The sequence below is a fragment of the Felis catus genome, chromosome B3, assembly GCF_018350175.1.
Source record: "Felis catus isolate Fca126 chromosome B3, F.catus_Fca126_mat1.0, whole genome shotgun sequence".
NCBI lineage: Eukaryota > Metazoa > Chordata > Mammalia > Carnivora > Felidae > Felis > Felis catus.
In genome coordinates this window covers 36,119,483-36,142,691 of record NC_058373.1, presented here as the reverse complement: position 1 = coordinate 36,142,691, position 23,209 = coordinate 36,119,483, and the positions used below count along the sequence as shown (strand labels likewise).

Below are 23,209 nucleotides of genomic sequence, written 5' to 3'. Positions count from 1 at the left end.
CTTGGGCTCCTGGCTTCAGGCTGTAAGAGGTGCTAAAGGGGTTTTTAATTGGGAAGTGATACCAGCCAGAAGGATATCCATGCGGGTGGTGTCACGGGCGGACTGGGAGGGAAAGACGCTTAAGGCGAGGGCCAGGTGGGTCAAAACTGGGTACCGCTGAAGCCGGATCGCCGGTGTGCATGGAGGGAGCAGGTCTCAGGGTGGACCTGCTTCGGCGGCTGGGTGAACCAAGGTGCCTGCCCCTGCCTGGGTCAGCTGATGGGGGAGTGGCCTGTTTGGCAAGATGACCAAGGGGCAAGCTGGGGCCCGATGGTCTGGAAGGGTCTCTTAGGACCCCTGGGGTGGGGACGAGGGTCGGAGTGGGGTGCAGAGTGGTGGGACCACACGGAAGGGGCGACCTTGGGATGGCACAGAGGGCCCAGAAGAGCCGGAGGCCAGGACGCCACCCCTGCCTGGTCCGGGTCCGCCCCGCCCTGAGCGCGTCATACCAATCCACACCATCGGTCTCTGCGCTTGGGGCTGGGTGCTGGGGGTGGGGGATAGATAAACGTGAGCTGGTTACGCATCACATACCGTGAGCCGGGAAGTGTAATTCACTTACGCATCCTCCAAAGCTTAGGAAATGGAACTCGGCCAATATCTTTGCACAGTTACGCATGGAATCACATTCGGGATGGGCGATCCCCGGCGGAAGTAGAGCGTGTACTGAGAGGGTGTCAACGGTCCATGATTTAGTCCAGGTCAGGGTCTCTCACCTCAGAGCTACTGCCATTCTGGGCCAGGTCATCCCGCGTCGTGCGGGGCGGGGGGGGGGGGCTGTCTCGTGCCTTGTGGGACGTTCAGGAGCATCCCTGGCCTCTGCCCATTGGGTGCCAGTAGCCACACACACTCCCAGCCCATTTGTGACACCCAAAAATGTCTCCCAGACGTTGCCCGATGTCCCCTGGTGGGACAGAAATCACCTTCAGTTGAGATCCGTCGGTCCGGAGGCCGGGAGATGCGTTTTGCAGGAACGATGTTAATCCACGCTCTAGAAGATATGCAAGAATTAATCAAGATGAAACAGACGTGGGGAGCGGGGGAGAGTACTCCGGGCTTAGGTGACAGTGTGTGCTCAGGCCCTGACGTGGGGAAGAGCGTCAAGGGAGACCAGCCAGGGGAGGCATGGTGGAGGTGGGGAGAGGGGCCAGACGCTTGGGGTGCTTGGGAGGGAGCACAGGCCAGGGAGCCTCCCAGACGCGCGGGATGGAACTGTTGGAGGCTGGCGAGTGACGTTTGGGCATATTGGGTTGGAGCCCCCTGGGAGGCTTCCAGGTGGGGCCCTGAGCTCAGAAGAGAGGTCTGGCTAGAGGTACACGTCTGGGAGTCACATGCATACCCATGATGAGTGAAACCCTGGGGTGGACGAGGCAGCCCAGGGAGAGCGAACGGACCTGGAAGCGAGCTCCACCATGTAGAGACTGGGGAGGAGCTCCCAGAGAGGGAGCAGAGAAAAACCGTGGTGCCTGGTGCGGGGGAGAGTCGGGGAGGAGGGCGAGGCCGCCGTGAGGTCAGTGGGGCCGGAGTGGCCACTGGAGTCGGAGACCAGAAATCAAGGAGCCCGGTGCCCTGGGGCAGGTCGGGCCGAGGCAGCGGGGCAGGAGGGAACAGAGGCAGCGGGCGTGTCTGGAGAAACAGAGGTACAGACACCTCTGTGGAGGTGAGAGGAAGCCAGAAAGGGAGGCGGGTCAGGGAAGGTTTTGTTCTGTTTATGTCATCCGCCTGTTGCCCACCCTCCCCCCGCCCCGCCTTTTTTTCTTAGAAAGTAAATGTACGTGGTGCCGAAAAAATTTTAAATTGCAGAGACTTCCCTGTGAAAAGTCTCTGTCTCCCGTCTCCCTTGGCCTCCTAGCGCACTCCCCTTCCTGGAAGCAGCTTCACCAGCTTCCTACGTACCCTTCCAGAGACGGTTCTGGCACGAATCAGTAAAAACGTGTATCGATTCATTCTCCCCCAAAGGGTGGCCCACGGGTGCCCTTCATTTGTTGTTTCCCCACTTAGCTCTATTGGGATGCTTCCAGATTGGTCCCTCGAGTGTTCAAGGCTGTAGAATGTGCCACTGCATGGATGTCGCACATTTATTTGATGAATCTCCTGGTTTTGGGGTGTCACAAACAACGTCCCACTGAATCGCCTTGTCATCTAGTCATTTTGCAGTGTAGGCGGTTCATGTGGGATAAAGCCTCAGGAGAGGAATTGAAGGGCCGGAAGGGTGTGTGTTTGGATTTTGAAAGATATCAGCAGACCGCTCTCCATAAAAGTTTAGAAAGATACACTCCAGCGGTGGATGAGGGTGCTCTGGTCCCATGCCCTCTTACGTGAAGTGTTACCAAACTTGCTGACATTTGCCAACCTGGAAGGTAAAAATAGTTTCTCAATAGAGTTTTAATTTGCAATTCTTGGCTGTGTTCACCGACCTGAGAGCCGCTTGTGTTTTCTTTACCATGAACTGTCTTTTCATATATTTCGCCTCCTTTCTCTCAGGTGGTTGGTCTTTTTCTTATTGAATTGGAGGCGATCTTTATATATGAAGGAAACTAGTGTTTTGTCTAGAAGATCAGTTACAAGTGTTTCCCCCACAGTTGATCAAGAAGTTTTTGGCTGTCGCTGCATTTTATTTTATTTTATTTTATTTATTTATTTTTTTAACAATTATGAATGCCGAGGGAGAGAGTCAACTGAGTGGCGGGTCCCTGGTGGGGAGGTCCCTGAGGAAGCATTGGGGTGAGTTCCCGGTTGGGAAACTCCTCTCTGTTGTGTAACAGGCAGAGGGAGGGAGGAGTCTGCAGTTAGTCCAGGGATGGGGTTGTGTTGACGAGGAATCAGAAAGCTAGCGGGGCAGGAGACTGATGGTGTTAGCCAGAGAGCAGTTGATTAAAAAGCACTGGAAACTCAGCTAGATGCCGGGAGGCAAGTGGATGCATCATGTGCTTTCTTAGACTAACGGTCCCAGTTGTTTATATCTTGCCTGTGATCTGGAGCCTTCCTTATCTCACTCTTACACGCCACATAACGTCCCCTGCCCTGAACCACCCGGGGCCAGGGACCAGACAACTGGGGACAGCCCCTGTGCCCCAGAGCCCGCCTGAACTGTTCAAACTAGCCAACCCTAAGCTAGTCACCGTGCCCTGCCTTGCCTTCCCCATGGAAACCCTAATAAAGGCAGTGGCCTGTGTCTTCCCCTCATTCCTTTCTGCCCCCTGACCAACACGGGTGCTTTTCCATGTGGCCCTGGGAGGTGTAACATGCTCCCTCTCGGGAAATGTAAGTAATAAAAATCTTCTTTCAAGGGCATTAGCTTCTCCGCGTGTCCCTTGGTCACTTCCATACGTTAAAACCCTATGCATACAGTTGAGACAACAGTGCCCCTGGACAGGGACAGAGTATGAGGGTTTGTCGACTGCCGGTCCCAGTGAGGCTCCAAAACTGTCACAGTGTGGGTGGTTAAATAAGCAGGCTGTCCGGGGGGAGGGGGAGGCTTCCTGGAGGAGGTGGCCTGGAGATGAGGAGAGGCCTTGGTGGTGGGGATGGCAGGAGCACAGATGAGGAGGAGGCACAGGGCCGTGGAGGTGGAGGAGGGTGGGCAGAGGTCCAAAGTGAGGTTGGAGAAGAAGATAGGAGAGGGGGGCAGGTCTGATCACGGAAGGGGGAGAAGAGGTAGGTGATAGGGTCCAAGATGCAGGGTGGGTCCTGTGGATACTTGTTGAAAGCGGGTTTTTTTTAAAATTCCCAAGACTACTTTGACTTTGTGTGAGCTCCCTGTGGGGGCTCAAGGTGGGGCTGCTTCTGATGGTGAGTCTAAACAGTGACAGGTGGTCTAACCCCACGTTAGGACCAACCCAACTCCCAGGAAGACAGTGGCCTCCCTGCACCTTACCCTTTTTTTTTTTTAATGTTTATTTATTTTTAAGAGACAAAGAGACAGAGTGTAAGCAGGGGAGGGGCAGAGAGAGAGAGAGAGGGAGACACAGAGTCCGCAGCAGGCTCCAGGCTCCGAGCTGTCAGCACAGAGCCCGACGCGGGGCTCGAACTCACGAACCGTGAGATCGTGACCTGAGCCGAAGTCGGACGCCCAACCGACTGAGCCACCCAGGCGCCCCCTTACCTTTTTGATGGCACGTTAACACCACCCATCCATGGATGAATTCGCCTCCCCGCCTTCACTCCCCCAGCTTGCAACCACCAGCCCCACACCGGCACCCTGCTCCCACCCTTCAGTTGCTTACACAGCGGCCCTGTTTCCCCTCCTGTCTCAAGAGAGCCTCCACCAGCGTGGTGTTTTCTGTCTCCCCCGTGAACACCCCCTCCTCTCTTCCAGAGCCTCCCTCGGGCTCAGATGCCAGCGGGTTTTGAGCCGCAGAGTGGCATCTGAATTGGGAGAAGCATTCTTAAAGACCAAATAGCCTTCGAACCATGGCGAGCGGGGTGTTAGTGGCGGAACGTTCGGCGACGGCATTGCTGTGCTGGAGCCGGGGGGGCCCTCGCCGATCCACGCTGCGGCACACCACGCGGCGTCTTTTCGGGGAGGGTGGCGGGGAGGGTTTGCCTGTTCCGATCACGTGGGCCTAGGTCCCGGGCCTGTGCGCTCTGGGTGAGCGAGTCCAAAGGGAGTTCATACACAAACACACGCACACAGCCGGCGATTAGTCATGCTACCTTGCGATTTCTTTATTGTTGCCCAGGGAATTATTTACCTTTTCGAGAGTGGAATTTGTGGGGAAATAACGTCGTATTCACCGAGTGCTTATCTAGCTCTTATGAACTCTGAACTGGGCCGTGTGCCGTGGGTCTTAGAATGCTGCCGTATTTGCTTTGCCTCCCCAGGAAAGACACCGTGTAATGATTCACCAACATGCTGTGCAGGCCCAGCCACCAGCGCCAGCGCGGAGGATGAAGGGAAGCCAGCTGGGCTGTGGTTGGCAGAGCAGAGTTCTTGAAAGAGGAAGAGCTCAAGCAGACAGTGGGTGTGGAAAAGGTGTGGAGAGGAAAGGAGGGGAAAGGAGGTCTGGGGAGGAGGCCCCTGGTTCTCGCAGTCCGCGGGCCAGCTGTCCATGGGGGAGGTCGAGGGGCAGGAGGATGGCAGGAGGATGGTGATGGCTTCCCTGGGGGCAACAGGTGAGCCGCTGGGATGGGAGGGGACGGGAGGCAGCAGAGTCCCCATGGGCTCTGTCAACAGCGGTGGGGGCGGTGCTGGGTCCCGGCTGCTTGCAGGGGAGCCCTGGGGCGCCCTCAAGCTAGATCAGTGGCGGGGATGGACTCAGTGACCTTGCCCTTCCGTGAGGCTGAAGTGTCCTTGGGATGCCCCCAGGGCAGGGAGCAAGTGTGTCCCCAGATCGGGGCTCCCTGATGCCTTGTGGGGTTGGGGGGGGGGAGATCCTTTTGCAAGTAGGGGTGGGGAGCTGCAGCTGAAATGTGGGATGTTAGTAGTTCGTTTCTCGGATGTTTTGGGGACACACCCTCTCTAGAACCTGACCGATGGTTTACAAACCAAAAAAAATGGCAGTGATAAAAAAAAAAAAAAGAAAAGAAAAAAGGAAATTGTGTGAAGGAGGATGAAACATTTGGCTTAACCATGAAGCTGGGGAGAGGATGTGGGAGGGAGAAAGTGAGAGCCCTGCTGCCCTCCCCCCCTCCTCCCTCCTCCCTCCTCCCTCCTCCCTGCAGTCAGGCTTGGCTTAATCACTGTCCTCCCGGACGAGTTCCTCTGATCCAGCTGATGCTTGAGCGTTGGTATGTTGCTCAGCAAGCCTGGGGGCTTCGGGACTTACCCTAGGACCACCATGCTGTGTGATCCTGGGTAAGCGGCCGATGTCTCTGGGTCCGGGTTTCACACCGGGCATCTCTTCTAGAGAAATTTTGCCCTTTGGATGCCTTTGCTTGCCGTCCTCAGGGCTTCCTTAAGACTCAAAAGAGCAGAAGAGGGGTCTGAGGCAGTGAATTCCCCGGGGAGGGGGACGGAGGGGGGGAGCCAGCCGGGACGGGTTGGGGGGGCTCTTGGGCCAGGCTGGGCCAGATGGGCCTCCACCCCGCCTGCCTGGGTGTGCTGTGTGGGAACACCCACACTTCATTGTCCCAAGGCCTCAGATTTGACTTTCAAAGGAAAAGCACCCCTCCTGATAAGGTGGGCCTCGTTCCATTACAGCCGGCTTTGTTTGGGCTCCAAGGCGTAAGGAGGACAGGCCTCTGTGGGTGACGTTGTCCCTGCAGTGGGTGAGCAAAAGCGCTTTGTGCCTTCAGCACCGCAAACCAGGCACCTGCTGCTGCGGGCAGGTAGGCTGCCTCCCGTTTTCTCATGCTGGGATGAGGAAACTGAGGCACAGGCAGGACACGCGGCGTGTGCAGGGTCCCTTGGGCCTCCCAGGGACAGCTCAGTCAGACGTGCACCAGGTCTTTGGACTCCTCGCCCTTGTCATCTTCCCGCAAACCGTTTAGGATGGGCCCTAATGCGCCCGGGTTCTCTGCCCTGATTTCTCCCCCATGAGCACCAGCTGCTGCCCAGTGCCCGTGGAAGCGGACTCACTTTGCTCCGGGAGGAGGATCTGAGCCTCTGGGTGGAAAGTGAGGGGACGGAAATTTCCTCCCATAATTTCAACTAATCCCGGCGCCACCTCCCCCTCTCCCCGGTGTCCTGGAATGTACCTTCGGCCCTTCCTTCAAAGCCCAAACAAATGAATCTGTAATGGTGAAATTCACCGTGTTGAGGCGACCACTTTTCTACCTCCCCACACAGATGCAGCCCAGTGTGACATCCCTGGGCCAAGAAGCAAGAGAGACCTTTTGACGGGGCTTGCTGCTTCACGGCGCTCTGTGGGACGCCGTGGGGACATGTGCTGGGGAGACGTGTTTGAAGCACAAAAATGGTCGTTTTCTTCTCACTGTTCACGTAGAGGCCTGGTGTGTCCCCCCCCCCCCACTCCCCCCGGGCAAAGTGAATCATTTTCAACACCAACCAGTGGCTGCAGGGGCTTTTGGGAGCAGGCAGGGACGGCCGGGGTCAGGGACAGACGCAGCCAGAATCCCCCCCCCTTCCCACCGTCACCCGCTCGCCGGTTCCTCGCCGCGGACCCTGGTGGCCCAGTTGGGTTCTGGGCAGACCTGAGGGCAGGGGCGCAGGCCAGCTGGGGCCTCAGAGGCGGTCCAGCAGCGGAAGTCCAGAGAAGGTGGGGGGTTGCCGTTTCCACCGTCCTGAGCGCTGACTGCACAGTTGTGGGGGCTGATCTGGAAGGACCTCTTATTCCCATTTTCAGGGGCTTTTGACGAATGCATTTTGCCTCGGCCCTTGAAAAAAGCCGGTGCTCGACAATGCTAGAATAAGGACCTGTGGCACAGGTCAGCCCGTGGGGCTCGGAATCCACCGTATTCAAATATTGTGAAATGTATTGGCTAGGATGTGGGGTTAGCAGGAAAAATAACGTTCCAGTGAGGAGGAAGGAAGGTCAGCTTTGCAATCTACCTTGTAGCCCACGGCAGGCCGGGGGGAGGAACGTCCTCCGTCGGGTCAGCATAAATTCGGGGGCACCACTGAACCCCTGCTGTGCACCAAGCCCGAACCGGGCCGGAGAGGTCGTCACTCTGGGGGTTGTGAAAGTGCCCCCGCCCCCAGGCGCATAGGGTCAAAGCCCAGCGGAGCATACGCTGCCCATAAGGGCTTGGAACAGACCAAGGGACTTCGAATCAACATCATCCCCATTTAACAGAGGAGGAGAGTGAGGCCCGGAGAGGCTCCGGGGCTCAAAGCCAGGTGCGTCTGACTCCCACATCACCGATGGGAACGACTGCGTGTGACTGAGGCTCCTGCCTATCTGAGCTCCTCAGTGGCTATGGGGCCACGTAGAAGCCATACCCTTTCCTGGCTGGGCCCTCTGTCCTTCTCTGACCCTCAGCGTCGTCTGGTCTCAGCCGAGGGTTTGGGCACGCGCCAGCCACCTCCCCATCGCCCTGCGACCCTCTTCCTTCCGCCTGGTCACACTTCCCTGGCTCCTTGCTGCCCCTGGCCATTTGCCCGGCACCCGGGGGCTGTGTTCCCTGGGTAGTAATTCCATGGACTCGTTTCCCCACCAGTTCAATCAGTCAACAGCTCCCCCCACCGCCCCAGGCCCAGTGGGGGAAGATCACGATTGCTAAGGAAGGCAGCTCACGAATTCTGAGCAGCCGAGGAAGGAGTCGGGGAGGGAGGTGGCTTTGAGCTACCTGGCGCAGAGTGGGGCTGCAGGCAGCGGTGCGGGGTCTGGGCCTCCTCCCCGTGCCCCCCGCCACCCTCGTACCTTCCCCTCCTGCAGCTCTTGTCTCTCTGAACCCTGCACCGCCAGGATGCCGGCCCACATTCCTGACCTGGGCCTTTGCTTTAGAGTCCCCGTCCCTGGGGGCACTCTTCTCTCCTCTGCCAGGCCACCCTTCCCCTCTCAAGCTCGGCTTCCCCTGGGAACCTTCCCTCACTACCCGACACCCTTGCTCTGGGCCCCTTCTCTGAACTCCCCTACCGCACTGGGCAGATCTTTTCTGAGCTCTCCCTAGCAGCTCAGGCGCTGGTTTCTGGGACCCGCCGTCCAGGAGGGAGGCGGATGTGCTGTCCCCGGAGCACCCGTGCAGCAGGACTGGCAGAGGAGGCCCAGGGCAGATGGGAGGTGAGGGGCTGGCGTCTGAGGGGCTCAGGTGGACGCTGAAGGGGAGATAGAATTTTCCAGGCCGTCTGCCTGCGGAGGGAGCCGCGTGCACAGAGAGGCGTGGCGGGGTGGTCAGATGACGATTCGAGTGTGGATGTGTGGCCTTCGAGGTAGCTGTGAATCCCCAGGGGGGTGTATCCGGGAGGCGGGTGGCCCCTCAGAGAAGTCTGTCTCCTTCCTTCCTATCGATCCCTCAAAATATTATGAAACGTGTCCTCAGAAAGAAGGGGTCTCTTTGAGGGCAGCCGTAATTTCTCCTACTCTGCCCAGCAGGGGCTGAGTCATGGGCACCTGCTCACTGAGCACACACTTTCCACCCGCACACTTTCCACCTTCTCCTGCGGACACTGGTCCCCAGCTCCCCGGACTTCTGCTCACTTTGGGCTCCGACTGGATCTAGGCCGCATGGAGGTGGACAGTTGTCCCAGGATGGGGCCATGCCTGGGAGTCGGCACTGGAGCTTAATAGCCCGGCGGGTCTCCGGGCTGCCCCCCCCCCCCCCTGAGGATTCTGACTCCAAAAGCCCGAGATGGGCTCAGCCTAGTCTGTTCTGTATCTGCAGCAACAACCCCTGGGTTATTTGGATGCACGGCTGAGTTTGGGACTTAATGTGAAAGAGGTTTGCCAGGCCCCTGTCCGGACCCCTGACTTCACCCTCCTCCCCAGGGTAGGTGCCTCAGATCTCATCTGGACACTTCCAAGGTGGGGGGCTCAGTGCCCACGGAGCAGGCCTTCCTCACTGGGGGACAGTGCCTCTGCGGCTTGAGCTGAAGCCCGCCTCCCAGGAGAACCCCCCTGGGGGTCTTGGTTCTGACCTTAGGGGCTGCATGACCTCCTTCGGTTTTCCACACCTGCTTCCCCAGGATGTGGGAAGGCGCTGCGTGCCCCGTCCTCGCCGGTCTCCCTCCTCTCCTTCCTCCTGTGGTCTGGGCTCCCTTGCAGGCTGACAGCCTTATCTCAGACTTTAAGTTTCTCATCAGGTTAGAGGCTTGGGAAGGCGGTAGAGATCGGATTGTGCGTTCTCCAGCAGCCCCACACTTCCCCGTTGGGGTGAAGGGGTCCCCCAACAGTCAGGGCCTGCATTCACCTTCTATCAACCTGGCAGGGACCCACCCTTTCCCAGCCCGGGGGGAGGAACCTGCCCACGCGCGCACCCCGGATGGAGGCCAGTGAGCTGCGAGATATGGACGCCCTGGTGCTCGCTCCGCAGAGCTCAGTGGTAGGTAGGCCAGCTCTGGGTGGGTCAGAATCTCAGCTGTCTCGTCTCTGGCTGTGCCTGTCGTCACCGGGCTTCACCTTCCCAACCTGACTTTTGGAGAGCTTATCCTAACTGAGCTGTGGTGGGCTGGGGGGAAGCAGTATATTTTAAAGCTTTCTAGGTGGAGGGCCGCCTGGGGGTGGCTTAGTCGGTCAAGGCTCTGACTCTTAATCTCACTCAGCTCAGGTCAGGATCTCCGCTCGGTTCATGGGATCGAGCTCCGCGTCAGGCTCTGTGGGCTCTACGTTGATAGCGAGGAGCCTGCTTGAGATTCTCTCCTCTCTCCCTCTGCCCCTTGCCCCCCTCCTCTGTCTCTCTCCCCAAATAAATAAACATAAAAAAAATAAATAAACACTTTCTAGGTGGTTCTGAGTTGAGGACCACCGGGCTACATGCCCAGCACCCATAGGTTTAGCTCCGACTACCCATGGGAAGAGTTTACCCTGGAGTAAAAGAGCCAAGGCCCTCTTGCTCTGTGTGTCCCAGAATATGGAAATGTTTTAATATATTACATGTATTTCACAAAGCTCATAAGAGGGCATTTAAAAATTTAAATCAAATATTCAATAATTAAAAAGGACAAAACTGTATTAACATCTTAGAACATCAACTATAAAATTTATAAAGACAGACATAGGTCTAGTCTATGCTGAGAGCTAAACACAGATGAAGCATCCAACACATTAAAAGCCACACGCTTCAAAAGCACCGCATCCAATGGTGAAACATAGGAAGTTGCAATATTATCTGATTCCCCTTTTAAAGCAGAGTCTTTAAAAAGCACGCTGGTGGTATCACTGTGTCTCAAATATGTTTTTCTCTGTAAGATTTTCTAGCAGAAGCTGTTCCTGGCTCTAACCCTAGCCGGGGAATGGTGAGAAGATATATTTGTGAGATATCTTCGAGTATTTTCCGCTGACAAGGCCTTCTGGCTTTTTCTCAGGACTGCAGCCGTTTATTTATAAGGAGCCCTTGTTTTTGTTTTTAAAGCATTTCCAGCTTATCCTCCAGTTCTTTGGTTTTATCTTGTTCTGATGGAGATTCTGAGGCAACGTTTCTGGTGTCAGTTTCACAACCGTCATGTTGATATTCCAAATGTTCGGAGAGTCTCCAAATAGAGTAGTAATTATTCTTGCTACAGAGTTTCACATTGTCTCCCGCCAGGCAATGCCTGAGTAGGACTTGAGACCTCTGTCACATCTCAGGGTCTTTTGTCCTTTTTTTTTTTTTTTTTTTTTTTACATTGTGCTTGTCGCCTTTTTATTTATTTATTTTTTTTTAATTTTTTTTTTTAACATTTATTTATTTTGGGGACAGAGAGAGACAGAGCATGAACAGGGGAGGGGCAGAGAGAGAGGGAGACACAGAATCGGAAACAGGCTCCAGGCTCCAAGCCATCAGCCCAGGGCCCGACGCGGGGCTCGAACTCACGAACCGCGAGATCGTGACCTGAGCCGAAGTCGGACGCTTAACCGACTGAGCCACCCAGGCGCCTCGCTTGTCTCCTTTTTAAAACACGTACACAAATCGAGACGTAAGTATGATGGACTCCCACGACTGGCCTCAACAGTGACCAGCTCACGGCCAATCTTCCTTCACCTCTACCCTTACCCACCACCCCCTGCGCCCAGCTGGAGTCTGTCGAAGCCGGTCTAAGACATTATCTCATTTCACCTGTAATCCCTTCACTATACCTCTCGGAAGGAGAAGGGCCCTGTAAGACACCCAGCCGTGGTTCTATTATCGCACCCTAGGAATTGATCGTTTCTCACCATCATAAAATACCCGGCATTCAGAGTCCCCCAGTTGTCTCATACATTTTTTTTTTTTTACAATTGGCTTGAGATTTCAGATGTTAAAAATCCTGAAATAAAAAAATCGGGGAGCAAGCAAAAATAACACCCTTTTGGCACTGGCGTACAGGATTTATGAACAGAGCATGGCAACCACCAGGCAGAAGGTTCTACACGGATGGGTCAGACCCTGCCTTTGGGGTTCAGAGGGCAGTGGGCAGCAGAAATCATTTGGTGGTTCAGCAACCAAACTGATGCATTCAATCAGTAGTAATACCGTGCCCAGTCCCGGGCAGGGCACCGTGGACATAGCCGTGAACCAGGCAGACTCGAACCAGGCAGTCTTGACTGAGGGGGGCCAGGGTCCTGGCATTTCACTGTGAAGCTTGCGCGTGGGATGATAGAGACTTTTGCAAGTGATCCTTGAGTTTAGTCTTGAAGAATGGGTAGAATTCCATCAAGAAGAGAAAGTGGAAGAGGAGGTGCCCCACTCCTAGTAAACAGGAAGTGCAAAAGCATGGAGCGTTCAAGGACAGAGAAGAGAGATGGGTGTGATGGGGTGGGGGGCGTGTGGCGAGGCGGGCGGTAGCTGAGGCTGGGGCTGTGGGGGGGCTGGCTGTGGAGGCCTTGAGGTTATGCTAAGGAGCGGAATCTTCTGGGCCCTTTCAGAGGAGACCCCATGCCTTGGTCTGTAGGAGCATCAAGTTTGGGCCATGAGTCAGGAGAGCAGAGCCTTGGAGGAACCACGAAGAGTTATTTGGATTTCCAGGCCCTTCCTGGAGCCCTCCATCCGCTAGACCAGGAGTCCTGCATGCGGTGGTGGGGGCAGGCCTGTGTCTGTCTTGAACTCCATGGATCTCCAGGGCGGGCACGGGGCCTGGCACACAGAAGGTACTCACTCTGTGTCCGTTGACTGATGACCTCCTCCCGGTGCTCCCAGTGCAGGGCACTCCTGCCCACTTCCACCCTCACCGTGGTCATGACAGAGGGAGCCCCCTTTAGCTTCGCCTGGGGGAAATATGGTGGCTCTTCCAAAATGGGAAGGCTTTAGGCTTTAGGTGCCCCAGGTACCCTGAATGGGGCACTTCAGGACCAGGGTTGCCCCTGGGTCAGCAGGCAGGACAGGGCACAAGGAGGAAGGCTCAGATACGAGCTTCTTGGCGGGTGTGTGTGGGGAAAGGCTGGTCTTTGCAACCCATGGATTGGCTCACATGGCTGATTTCTCAAGACTCGCCAAGGGCTGGAGGACTAACTCATTCACCTATTTCCTTTTAATAGCGTTGTTGCTTTAGTGAAAAAAAAACCCACGTAATAATACACATGCTCATTGTGGGCAAACGCTAGTGTTCTAGAAAAGGAGGAGGAAGAGAGTAAAGCAGATACCTAGGGCTCACCACTACCGTCTAGAGGGAACCGCCCTGAACACACTTTGGGGAACATCCTCGCAAACACTTTTCTGTCCGTAAATACAAGCAGTTAACGGTAACACGGTTTTATGTGGATGGTGTTACAAGATTTATGCTGCCCCATAACCCGGGTTTTTTTGTGTTTTTTTTTTACGTTTAACAGCATCTCACGACACCGTTTCCTGTCAGTAACCACACAGATCTGTAACATTTTTAATCGCCGCACAGTGCCGTTCTGCATGGGTGTACCATAACTTACCCAGCCAGCTCTGTGTTGCCAGCAATTTGGATTGTTTCCAGTTTTTCACAGTGTGCTAAAAAGAATATCATTCAGCTTCTTCAGATGTGCAGTAATGGCCTAGCAGTAACTAGCTGGAAGAGCCAGGATCGCTGGAATAAAAGGAAAGGTTCGGTTCATTCACCGGGTCCTAAAGCCACGCTGGGAGGTCGCCATGGCAACCCCTCCCCCGCTCGTGGAGTGCCCATGAGCTACACCTCCAGCCGGGGAGGTGGGTCAGAGCTGAAAAGGAAACAGTCTATTTTTCAAGCAAAATTATACCCCCAGGGCAGAGGGGGCATGAGTGTTAGTGCAGAGCCGAGATGGTCTAGGGCGCTGTGGTGATGAGCCACTTTTTATTGAGTGCCTGTTATCTGGGAGATACCATGGTTTTTCATCCCCGCAAGAGCCATTGATACTTGTATTATCCTCATTTAGCTGATAAGAAAATTCAAGTGGCAGAGGTTAGGTGACCGCCAAGGGGCACACGGTAAACGATGGAGCCAGGATTTGGAATTGTCCTGCCTCCACCGCTCAGGACCATACCAGCCTCTCCCCGGCCACCATCCATGAGACCCCCAGTCCCGACTCCCCACCACCTGGTGCGTTCATTCCCACGGCATTCAGAGGGCGCGCGCTGAGCCTTCCTCTGGGCTCTTCTGCGGGCTCCGTCCTGGGCACTTCCCACCTGGTACCCCCCACCACCTCCATGCTGAACTGTGGACAGCTCCCCGCATGTGCACTCCGCCTGGGCCCCTGCTGCACCCTCAGTGTATTTGCTTGATTATTTTAATATTTATTTTATTTATTTTATTTTTTTTTTGAGAGAGAGAGAGCGAGAGAGAGACAGAGTGCAAGAGGGGGAGGGGCAGAGAGAGAGGGAGACAAAGAATCCGAAGCAGGCTCCAGGCTCTGAGCGGTCTGCACAGGTCTGAGCGGGGCTGGAACTCCCAAACCGAAGTGGGACCGAGCCACCCAGGCGCCCCTGCACCCGCAGTGTAGAGCGGTCTCTGTCCTCCGTGGCGGCGGCACTCCTGTTGATTCTTCGAGACTTGGCTCAGACCTCGTGCCTTCAGGAAGTCTTTCCTGACTCCCTGGTGTGGCGCCCCTCCTCCGTGCTCCCCAGAAGCGTCTGCTGTGTTTGTATCACTTGTCAGTGCTGATCTCCTGCACTGAGAATGTGAGCTAAGGGATGGGAGGGTTCCCCCCCCCGTTTCCTACGGTAGCCTCGGACACATAGTGGGTGTTCAGTAATGGGTGCTGAATGAATGAGTCAAGGACCGAGCGTCTTCCTGTCCACTCTCCATTTCTGCCCCCTGCCCTGGGCAGCTGTCCCCAGGGAGAACACAGGGATGATTTTAACCCGGCGTCTTGGATGAACACGCTACCAGCAGCTGGTCCGGGCTGCCCCGCCTCTCACCTGGCTGGTTCCCCCACATTGCCCCGCAGCACTGGCCCCCAGCCTTTGCCCTCCTCCAGACCGGCTCGCCCCTTTCTTTCACAGTTCTTGCCTTGCCCTGCCAGAGAAGCCGAGGTACTGGGAGAATCTTCTGGATCACGGCTCCTGCCCTCCCAACTGTGTCAGCTTTGCTTTATCAGTGCCTGACTTTTTCTCATCCCTTGGGTCTTCTGTCTGCTCTTCTCCCTCGAGGGGACCTTTGAAGGTCACTTCTCTCTGCCTCCTAAATCTATCTGTAGCCTTGATTTCTCCTCCAGGACATGGTCACGTACTTTTAAAACTACAGGGGCGCCTGGGTGGCTCAGCCGGTTAGGCATCTGACTTCAGCTCAGGTCATGGTCTTGGCGGTTGGTGAGTTTGAGGCCCATGTCATACTCTGTGCTGACAGCTCAGAGCCTGGAGCCTGCCTCGGATTCTGTGTCTCCCTCCCTCTCTCTCTGCCCCTCCCCTGCTCTCCCTCTCTCCCTCTCAAAAACAAATAAACATTAAAAAAAACTTAAACATTTTTAAACCGCAAATCTGTGCAAGTCAGACTCAACTTGACTGAAATCTGTCCTGGTCTTTCTCCCCCTCCTTCATGGGTGTCACTATTTCCCAGCCCTTAGGAGATGCCGCTTTGAGACCCGGGCTCGCTGTGATCAGCCACCTGACCTTGATCCCCAGAACCCAAACTGCACATCTCCGGCCAGGCCTGGCAGGGGTGAGCCGGCTGCTGTGAGCCTGACAGTGCTTACCTCCATTTACCCAGAGGAAAGGAACAGCCAGTTGTAGCCATGGGTGAACTTGACCTTCAGATTTGCCAAGAGAAACTGGAGTCCAGGTTTCCACATGACATCACTTGATTTTTTAAATGTTGGCCTATGTTTGTTTTTCTCGATAGACCCGATTCTTTTTTACAGCAGTGTTAGGTTTTTGGAAAACTTATGTAGGATGTAGAAAACGTTCCCGATGCCCCCTTCCGCCCTACCCCTTTCCCCTATTATGAGTAGCTTGCGTTGGTGTGGTACATTTGTTACAACTGATGACCCAACAGTGATACGTCATTAACTAATGCCCGTAGTTACATCAGGGTTCACTCTGGTATTTCTGTGTGCTTCCGCGAGGATATAATGTTGATGTATCCACCATGGCAGGATCATGGCAGTTTTGTTTTGTTTTGTTTTGTTTTCCCTGCTTCTTGTTTTTGAAACACTTTGGAAGCCCAGACCCTCTGCTTTCCACACTTTCCTCCCACGACACGCCTCCTGTTCATTTTCTCCTCCCCACCCTGCAGGCAACTCTTACCTCTCTGAGCTCTGGAGCTGCCTACCCCTGGACAGGGACAGTGTGCTGTCACACTTCTCTCCTATCAGACGATGAAGTCCTTGAGGCCCTCAGAGAAGTCTGAAAGCCTAGGAGTCTGCATCCTCAAGGACAGGCCTTGAGTGCTTCGGAATTGGCTCCGTGCTTGGATGTGTGCTGGGTCCGGGGCTTCCAGGGAACAGGCTTTGCGTGCAGTTGATAACGGGGAGAGCAAGCACACGGCGAGTGACAGAGACCTGGGCAAATCTCAAGTTTCAGTGGCTGCAGGGAGGGGAGAGGAGGTGTCTCAGCAAGGAGGAGAGTTGAGGGCAAACTGTCTGGATGCTCGAATCCTTAGTAGGAGCGAGCGGAAGTCTCCGGAGGGAAGGGCAGGAGGCTTGGAGCCATCACGAATGCGCTTAGTGGCCTTATGAAAGCGGCCTGAGATGGCTTCCTTGCCCCTCCCCCCATGTGAGGACACAGCAAGAACTCTGCACCCAAAAGAGGGCCTTCACCATGACCCCGAAATGCTGGCACCCTGAGCTTGGACTTCCGGCCTCCAGAACTGTGGGCGATAAATGTTTGTGCTTTATAAACCCTCCACTCTGTGGGATTTTGTTAGAGCAGCCTGAATGGGCTAAGCCAAAGTGTGTATATTTGTGATTTATATTTTTCTGGAAGATTTGGGGAAAATAAAATGTTATATTAATACAAACATAGTGAAGTGATTCTCACGTTTTCTTTTATCTATTTAAAAAAGGGGTGTTTTTTTAATGTTTTATTTATTTTTGAGAGAGAGGCAGAGCGTGAACAGGGGAGGGGCAGAGACAGAGGGAGACACAGAATCCGAAGCAGGCTCCAGGCTCTGAGCTGTCAGCACTGAGCCCGACGCGGGGCTCGAACCCATGAACTGTGAGATCACGACCTGAGCTGACGGCGGACACCCAACCAACTGAGCCACCCAGGAGCCCCCACACATGTTTTCTTATAGATACTTTTATCATTGAGGTAAAATATGCATGACATAAAATTTACCATTTTAACCATTTTTAAGCGTAAAGTTCAGTAACATTATTTATATTCACGATGTTGTGCACGCATCATCACTATCCATTTCCAGAACGTTCTCAACATCCCAAACAGAAACTCTGTACCCATTAAACAACAACTTCCCATTTACTTCTCTCTGCAGCTCCTGGCAACCTCGATTTTATCTTCTGCCTCTATAAATTTGCCTATTCTAGGTACCGTGTCTAAGTGGAATCGTATGGTATTTGCCCTTTTTTAATCTAGCTTATTCACTTAGCATAGTGTTTGCAGGGTTCCTCCACGTGGTGGCATGTGCCAGAATTTTATTCCTTTTTAAGGCGGAGTAATAATCCTGTTGCACGCATGTCCCACACTGGGTTCATTCATTTGCTGACGGACGCTTGGGTTCCTTCCACCTTTCGGGTATTGTGAATCCTGCTGTTCGGAACGGGGCGGGGGGGTACAGCTATCTGTTTGGTCCCTGCTTTTAACTCCTTTGGGTATATGCCCAACGGTGGGATTTCTGGATCATCTAGTAATTCTCTGGTTAATTTTCTGTGGAGCCGCCATATTGTTTTCCATAGTGGTTGCCCCGTCTTACATTCCCCGTCAGCAATGTGCCCAGGTTCCTGTTGTTTCTCTACATCCTTGTCAACACTCGTTGTTTTTGATCATGGTCATGCTAGTGGTATGAAATGGTATCGTACTGTAGTTTTGATTTACATTTCCCTAAGGACTAGTGATGCCGAACTTTTCGTGTGCTTATTGGCCATGTATGTGTGTGTGTGTGTGTGTGTGTGTGTATTTTTTTTTTTTTTTTGAGAAATGTCTATTCAAGTCCTTTGCCCATTTTTGATTTGGGTTATTTTTGTTGTTACTGACTTGTAGGAGTTCTTTATGTATTCTGGATATTAATCTCATCAGATATGTGGTTTATATATTTTCTCCCATTCTGTTTTTCACTCTGTTGACAGTAGCCTTTGAGGCACACGATAAAAGCTAATTTTCACATGCATTTTTAAAGGTAAAAATGCCTGTCCTGTCTCCAGGTTCCCCCACTGGCTTCTCATGAAACCTGAACTCCTTCTGTTAACCTTGCTTCTTTGGGTCAAGTGTGGGACCTCTTGTCCAAAATCCCATTGATGAAATTCATGCATCCAGGGGTAACTTGGATTAGAGACCTCTCAGGAGCTTCCTGATCTCATGTTTCTAGTTTTCTAAAGCAAGCATGGGAAAAATTCCCCACCAAACAGCCTTCTTTGTTTTTGCTACATATGCCCAACTATGAGTTTTTTGTTTTCCAGCATAATTTTTTTTTCAGAAAAGAGGAAGTGGCATAACAGTTGGGTCCATCCAGAGTTTTTCATATTCGGGGCCACTGCATTCCCTTAGTTTTGAACAATGGCCTGGCTGTATAGGCTGTTTGGGAAAGACACTGTAACCTGAAACTCTCCCCATCCATGCTTGTTTGGGATCCTTCCAGAAGGCACCTGACACACACAATCAAAGAGACAGAGAAAGAGAGGCAGAAGAAAAACAATGTCATACAGATTGAGATTTATTCCCAGGTACATGGTCTCCCACTTGTAAGAACTGGTTTTTTTTATAAAGGAGACTTTAATTTTTTTTTAAAGTCTATTTACTTATTTTTGAGGGAGACGGAGATGAGCAGGGTAGGGGCAGAGAGAGAGAATCCCCAGTAGGCTCCGCACTATCACTGCAGAGCCTGACGTGGGGCTCGAACTCATGAAACCGAGAGTCTGACGCTTAACCGACCGAGCCACCCAGGTGCCCCTTGTTATAAAGGAGACTTTAATGATCCTTTTAAAGAGCAGGGTAGGAAGATGGAGTGAGTAGCCACTGCAAACTTAGCCAATCCAATTGCTCGTGTATAATTTCTGTATTTCATCAATTCCTACGTATTGTTGTAAATGTTTACTTTTGCAAGAGAGAGAGTGGGGGAGAGTGGGCTCCACACTGCCCGAAGAGAGCCCCATACGGGGCTTGAGCTCATGAATCCTGAGATCATGGCCTGATCTGAAATCCGTTGCTCAACAGATTGAGCCACCCAGGCGCCCCTTGTTTTCTTTACAAGCTCTTTCTGTCCAATCAGTGACGTCGTCCCCTGATTGTGATTGGCAGCATTTTTTTCCCCGTCTCACTAGTACCCAAAACAGTCGTGTGACTGCCAGCGGAGAGCGTCTGAGTGTGTTGAGATACGGTCTTGGGCTCCATCAGTATTTAGAAGTACCTGAGAGCCAGGGGATTCCCCCCCCCCAGAGTCTGTGGCTGAGTTCTGCCGCCATCCGCATATTTTTCAGCGGGTGCAAAGCAGTAGGATGGCCTGTTTCTGCAGGCAGATGAAGTCCCAGCAATCTACCCTTTTAGGAACCCTTCTGCGCACCTTTTCTGAACGTGTGAGCCAAGTTCGTGCAAATGCGTCTGGGGCCTGCGTCAGCCGGACTTCTTGCCGGTTTTTGGCCCCCAAATCCTCCCTACTGGGCTCACCTGTCGCTGTCTTTGCTCGTGCAAGAGGGGGGGCACCTGGGCAGTGCCTCTCATCACCTCCCAGGTCTCTATTCCATTCGTTTCTCCAATTAAACAGCACGCCTTAACGCTAAGTCGCAAACCCTCTTAGGTGGATCGGAAAAAGCCCCAGTTGCACCAAAGGTGTGGCCTCTGAAGTGTGAGTGTTTCAAGATGCTAATTAATCGCCACCCCAGGGGTGTGGGTTAAAACTAACATTTCCATATCACACTGTCTGTGCGAAGCCTTTGAAAGCAAATCACAGGCAGCATAATACCAGCAAATGAATACTTCCGATTTAGGATACATTTTGTAGCAGCGGCATGAAACCCAGCTTCTCAGAGCACAGACTTCCAGTCACCCAGAGGGAAATGAGAAGGTTTTGCACGTCAGCTGTGTTAGTCATTCCAAAACGTGGCTGTAGTTACGAGGATACTGTCGTTGAAGATGCATATGAAGACTTTGAATGTGCGTACTTCCGTGAAATGTGAGTGGAAAAGCAATATTTTAAAATTATTACGTTGGGGGGGGCGCCTGGGCGGCTCAGTCGGTGGAGCGTCTGACTCTTGACTTCGGCTCAGGTCATGATCTCGAGGTTCCAGAGACGAGCCCCAAGGGGGGCTCTGCACTGATGGTGTGGAGCCTGCTTGGGATTCTCTCCCTCTCTCTCTGACCCTCCCTCCCCACTCTCTCTCTCTCTCGGTCTCTATCAAACTAAATCAACATTTAAAAAAAAAATAAGGGGCGCCTGGGTGGCACAGTCGGTTAAGCGTCCGACTTCAGCCAGGTCACGATCTCGCGGTCCGTGAGTTCGAGCCCCGCGTCAGGCTCTGGGCTGATGGCTCGGAGCCTGGAGCCTGTTTCCGATTCTGTGTCTCCCTCTCTCTCTGACCCTCCCTCATTCATGCTCTGTCTCTCTCTGTCCCAAAAATAAAATTAAAAAAATAATAATAAAAAAAATAAAATATATATATATATAATTTCCAGTATTTCAAACAGCAGCTTGGTTCGTTGTCTCTTTCTTCAGAGACCTAAAACCAAGATTAAAGAAAACCAAAAGGCTTCGGATCCTTCCGAAATCGAGGCACAATGTCAAGTTTTGCCGATGCGTCGACAGTATATTGGTGTTCTATGTGACATTTCATTTACGTGAGGGTTCCACAGCTAAAAGGTTTTAAAACAACTAAAAAAGGGGGGGACGGGCTATAACACACTCTCAAAGATCTGCCGACTTTTCCTGAAACAGCCCTAAAAAAATGGTTGTTTTTTAAAAATATTTTTATGTTTTTATTTTATTTTTGAGAGAGAGAGAGACACACAGAGTGTGAGCGGGGGAGGGGCAGAGAAAGAGGGAGACACAGAATCCGAAGCGGGCTCCAGGCTCCGAGCTGTCAGCACAGAGCCCGACGCGGGGCTCGAACTCACAGACTGTGAGATCATGACCTGAGCTGAATGAAGTCGGACGTTTAACCGACTGAGCCACCCAGGTGCCCCTGGTTGTTTTTTGTTTGTTCTGTTTGTTTTAAAAAGGCAAATCGTAACGAGATCACCATCAGATTTCAGGCTAGTCCGCTCAGGTCCAGAGCAAACAAAATTAATGCGAGGTGAAATTTGAACCTGACTGCCTCATCTCTATCAGGCTAGTGCTCCGCCCATATTCCTGAAGGTCCTTCCACCCTGGAAACTTTATGCTACATACTGTGCATCCTACACAGGCCTTGAGGACTCAGCCAGCAAACCTGTAACCTCCCAAATATGTCTACGTGTAAGATGGCTGAATATAAGTCAATGGACTGTTTTCCCTCTAAGAGGGTCCAAAACGTGTGTAACTTCTGGGGATATCAATGAACTAGTACACAATCGGTCTCTAACATTAATTTATTAATGTGGTCAGGCGTATTAGAGTCCCTCCCAATATATTCATTTTTTTAATTTAAAAAAGTTTTTTAGAGCGAGTGTGAATGGGGGAGAGGGGCAGAGGGAGACAGAGAATCGTTATCAGGCTCCATGCTGAGCACGGACCCGAGGCTCCATCCAGGAACTGTGAGATCAAGACCTGAGCCTGTGAGATCAAGACCTGAGCCACCCAAGCGCCCCTACGTTCTGGTTTTTATGGTGTTGGTGAAATTGGGAGCTTGGCTTATGATGGAAAGTGGCTCCAGAGACCAGTGAGTTCATTTTCTGGTCAATTGCATCTGCAGTAATTAACAACGGCCACAACATTTGAAGCATCAGCCATGCTTTAGGACTTCCCGTGACCATCCAGGGATGTTTCGCCATTTCGGCAAACATAAAAGTCTACGTTTCAGGTGCAACATGGCAATGTTTTACCGGAAGAGTTCTTATTTCCTTGCCAGAAAAACATGACATGAGAAATCTCCCGCTTTTGAAAGAGCAAGGTCAAGTCTTACCTGAGAGATTGTCTCCACCTGATCAACAGACAGGAATGGCCATCGTCCAGCCTCTAGGTCATCAACATCATCATAAACACTCTATTTTCCATCGTCTCTCAGAAGCAAAGGGAAATTAAGTCCTAGGGCTTCGAATAACCTTGATTCAAATCCAAGTTCTACCAGCTACCAGCTGTGTGATCTTGGGAAAGCCCCATAGCTATTCTACCCTTCCATTTTCCTGCCTATAAAATACAAAATGAGGGGCGCCTGGGTGGCTCAGTCGGTTAAGCGTCCGACTTCAGCTCAGGTCACGATCTCGCGGTCCGTGAGTTCGAGCCCCGCGTCGGGCTCTGTGCTGACAGCCCGGAGCCTGGAGCCTGCTTCAGATTCTGTCTCCCTCTCTCTCTGACCCTCCCCCACTCGTGCTCTGTCTCCCTCTGTCTCAAAAATAAATAAACATTAAAAAAATTTTTTTTAAAAAGAGTCAGATGCTTAATGGACTAAGCCACCCAGGTGCCTTAGTTCTCTTTTTTAATTACAATGACACCCCCATGAAGAAAGTGCTACTGTTACTTCCATTTTACAGATAGGGAAACCGAGGCACAGGAGTTAAGTTCCTTGCCCAGGGTTGCACAGGAAATGGCGAATGAGCCTTTGAACGCCAGTGGCCTTTGGTGACTAGCTTATTTTCCTTATTTCCTTTCCACCCAGGCCCTTATCCACTCTGCCTCGCCTCCTGAGACGGCCATGGTGAGGATAAATGAGATGGGGCAGGGGACCAGCACGGGCTTGGTGCAGAGTGGGTAAGAGTTTCCCTCCTTCTCAGGGCGACTTTTGCCAGCCAGTTGGGTGCTTATCCGTCTCATCTCTCTCTTTATACATTTCTTGGGGACAGTGACTCTCTTACTAATCTTTTTGTTCCCCTGTGTAGTAAAAGAAGAGAACGCACGGAGGATGCCTACCCTTCTCTATTCTGCATGTCACAAACCTATACGATTTTTATGTTCCCTAAAGTCTCAGCTTTTCCTTCAGGCTGTAGCAGCCAACGGAGAATAAGCACCTAGGCATTTAGCCTTCCCCTTACT

General features: G+C 52.7%; 1 protein-coding gene across 11 annotated transcripts in view; it reads left to right on the top strand.

The window, feature by feature from the left end:
- The window catches only part of PAQR5 (progestin and adipoQ receptor family member 5), a 74,462-nt gene that overhangs the window by 7,650 nt on the left and 43,603 nt on the right, over window positions 1–23,209 (top strand). For 2 of the 11 annotated variants that reach the window (XM_045059102.1, XR_006599046.1), the window contains exons 1-2: window positions 5,032–5,154; window positions 22,836–22,927. The exons of 3 other annotated variants lie outside the window; for them this stretch is intronic. In XM_045059102.1, coding sequence (XP_044915037.1) covers window positions 22,872–22,927 — 56 coding nt within the window. In that variant the 5' untranslated portion in view covers window positions 5,032–5,154; window positions 22,836–22,871. 6 more of the 11 variants (XR_006599045.1, XM_023255120.2, XM_045059103.1 and 3 more) reach the window with 6 other exon arrangements.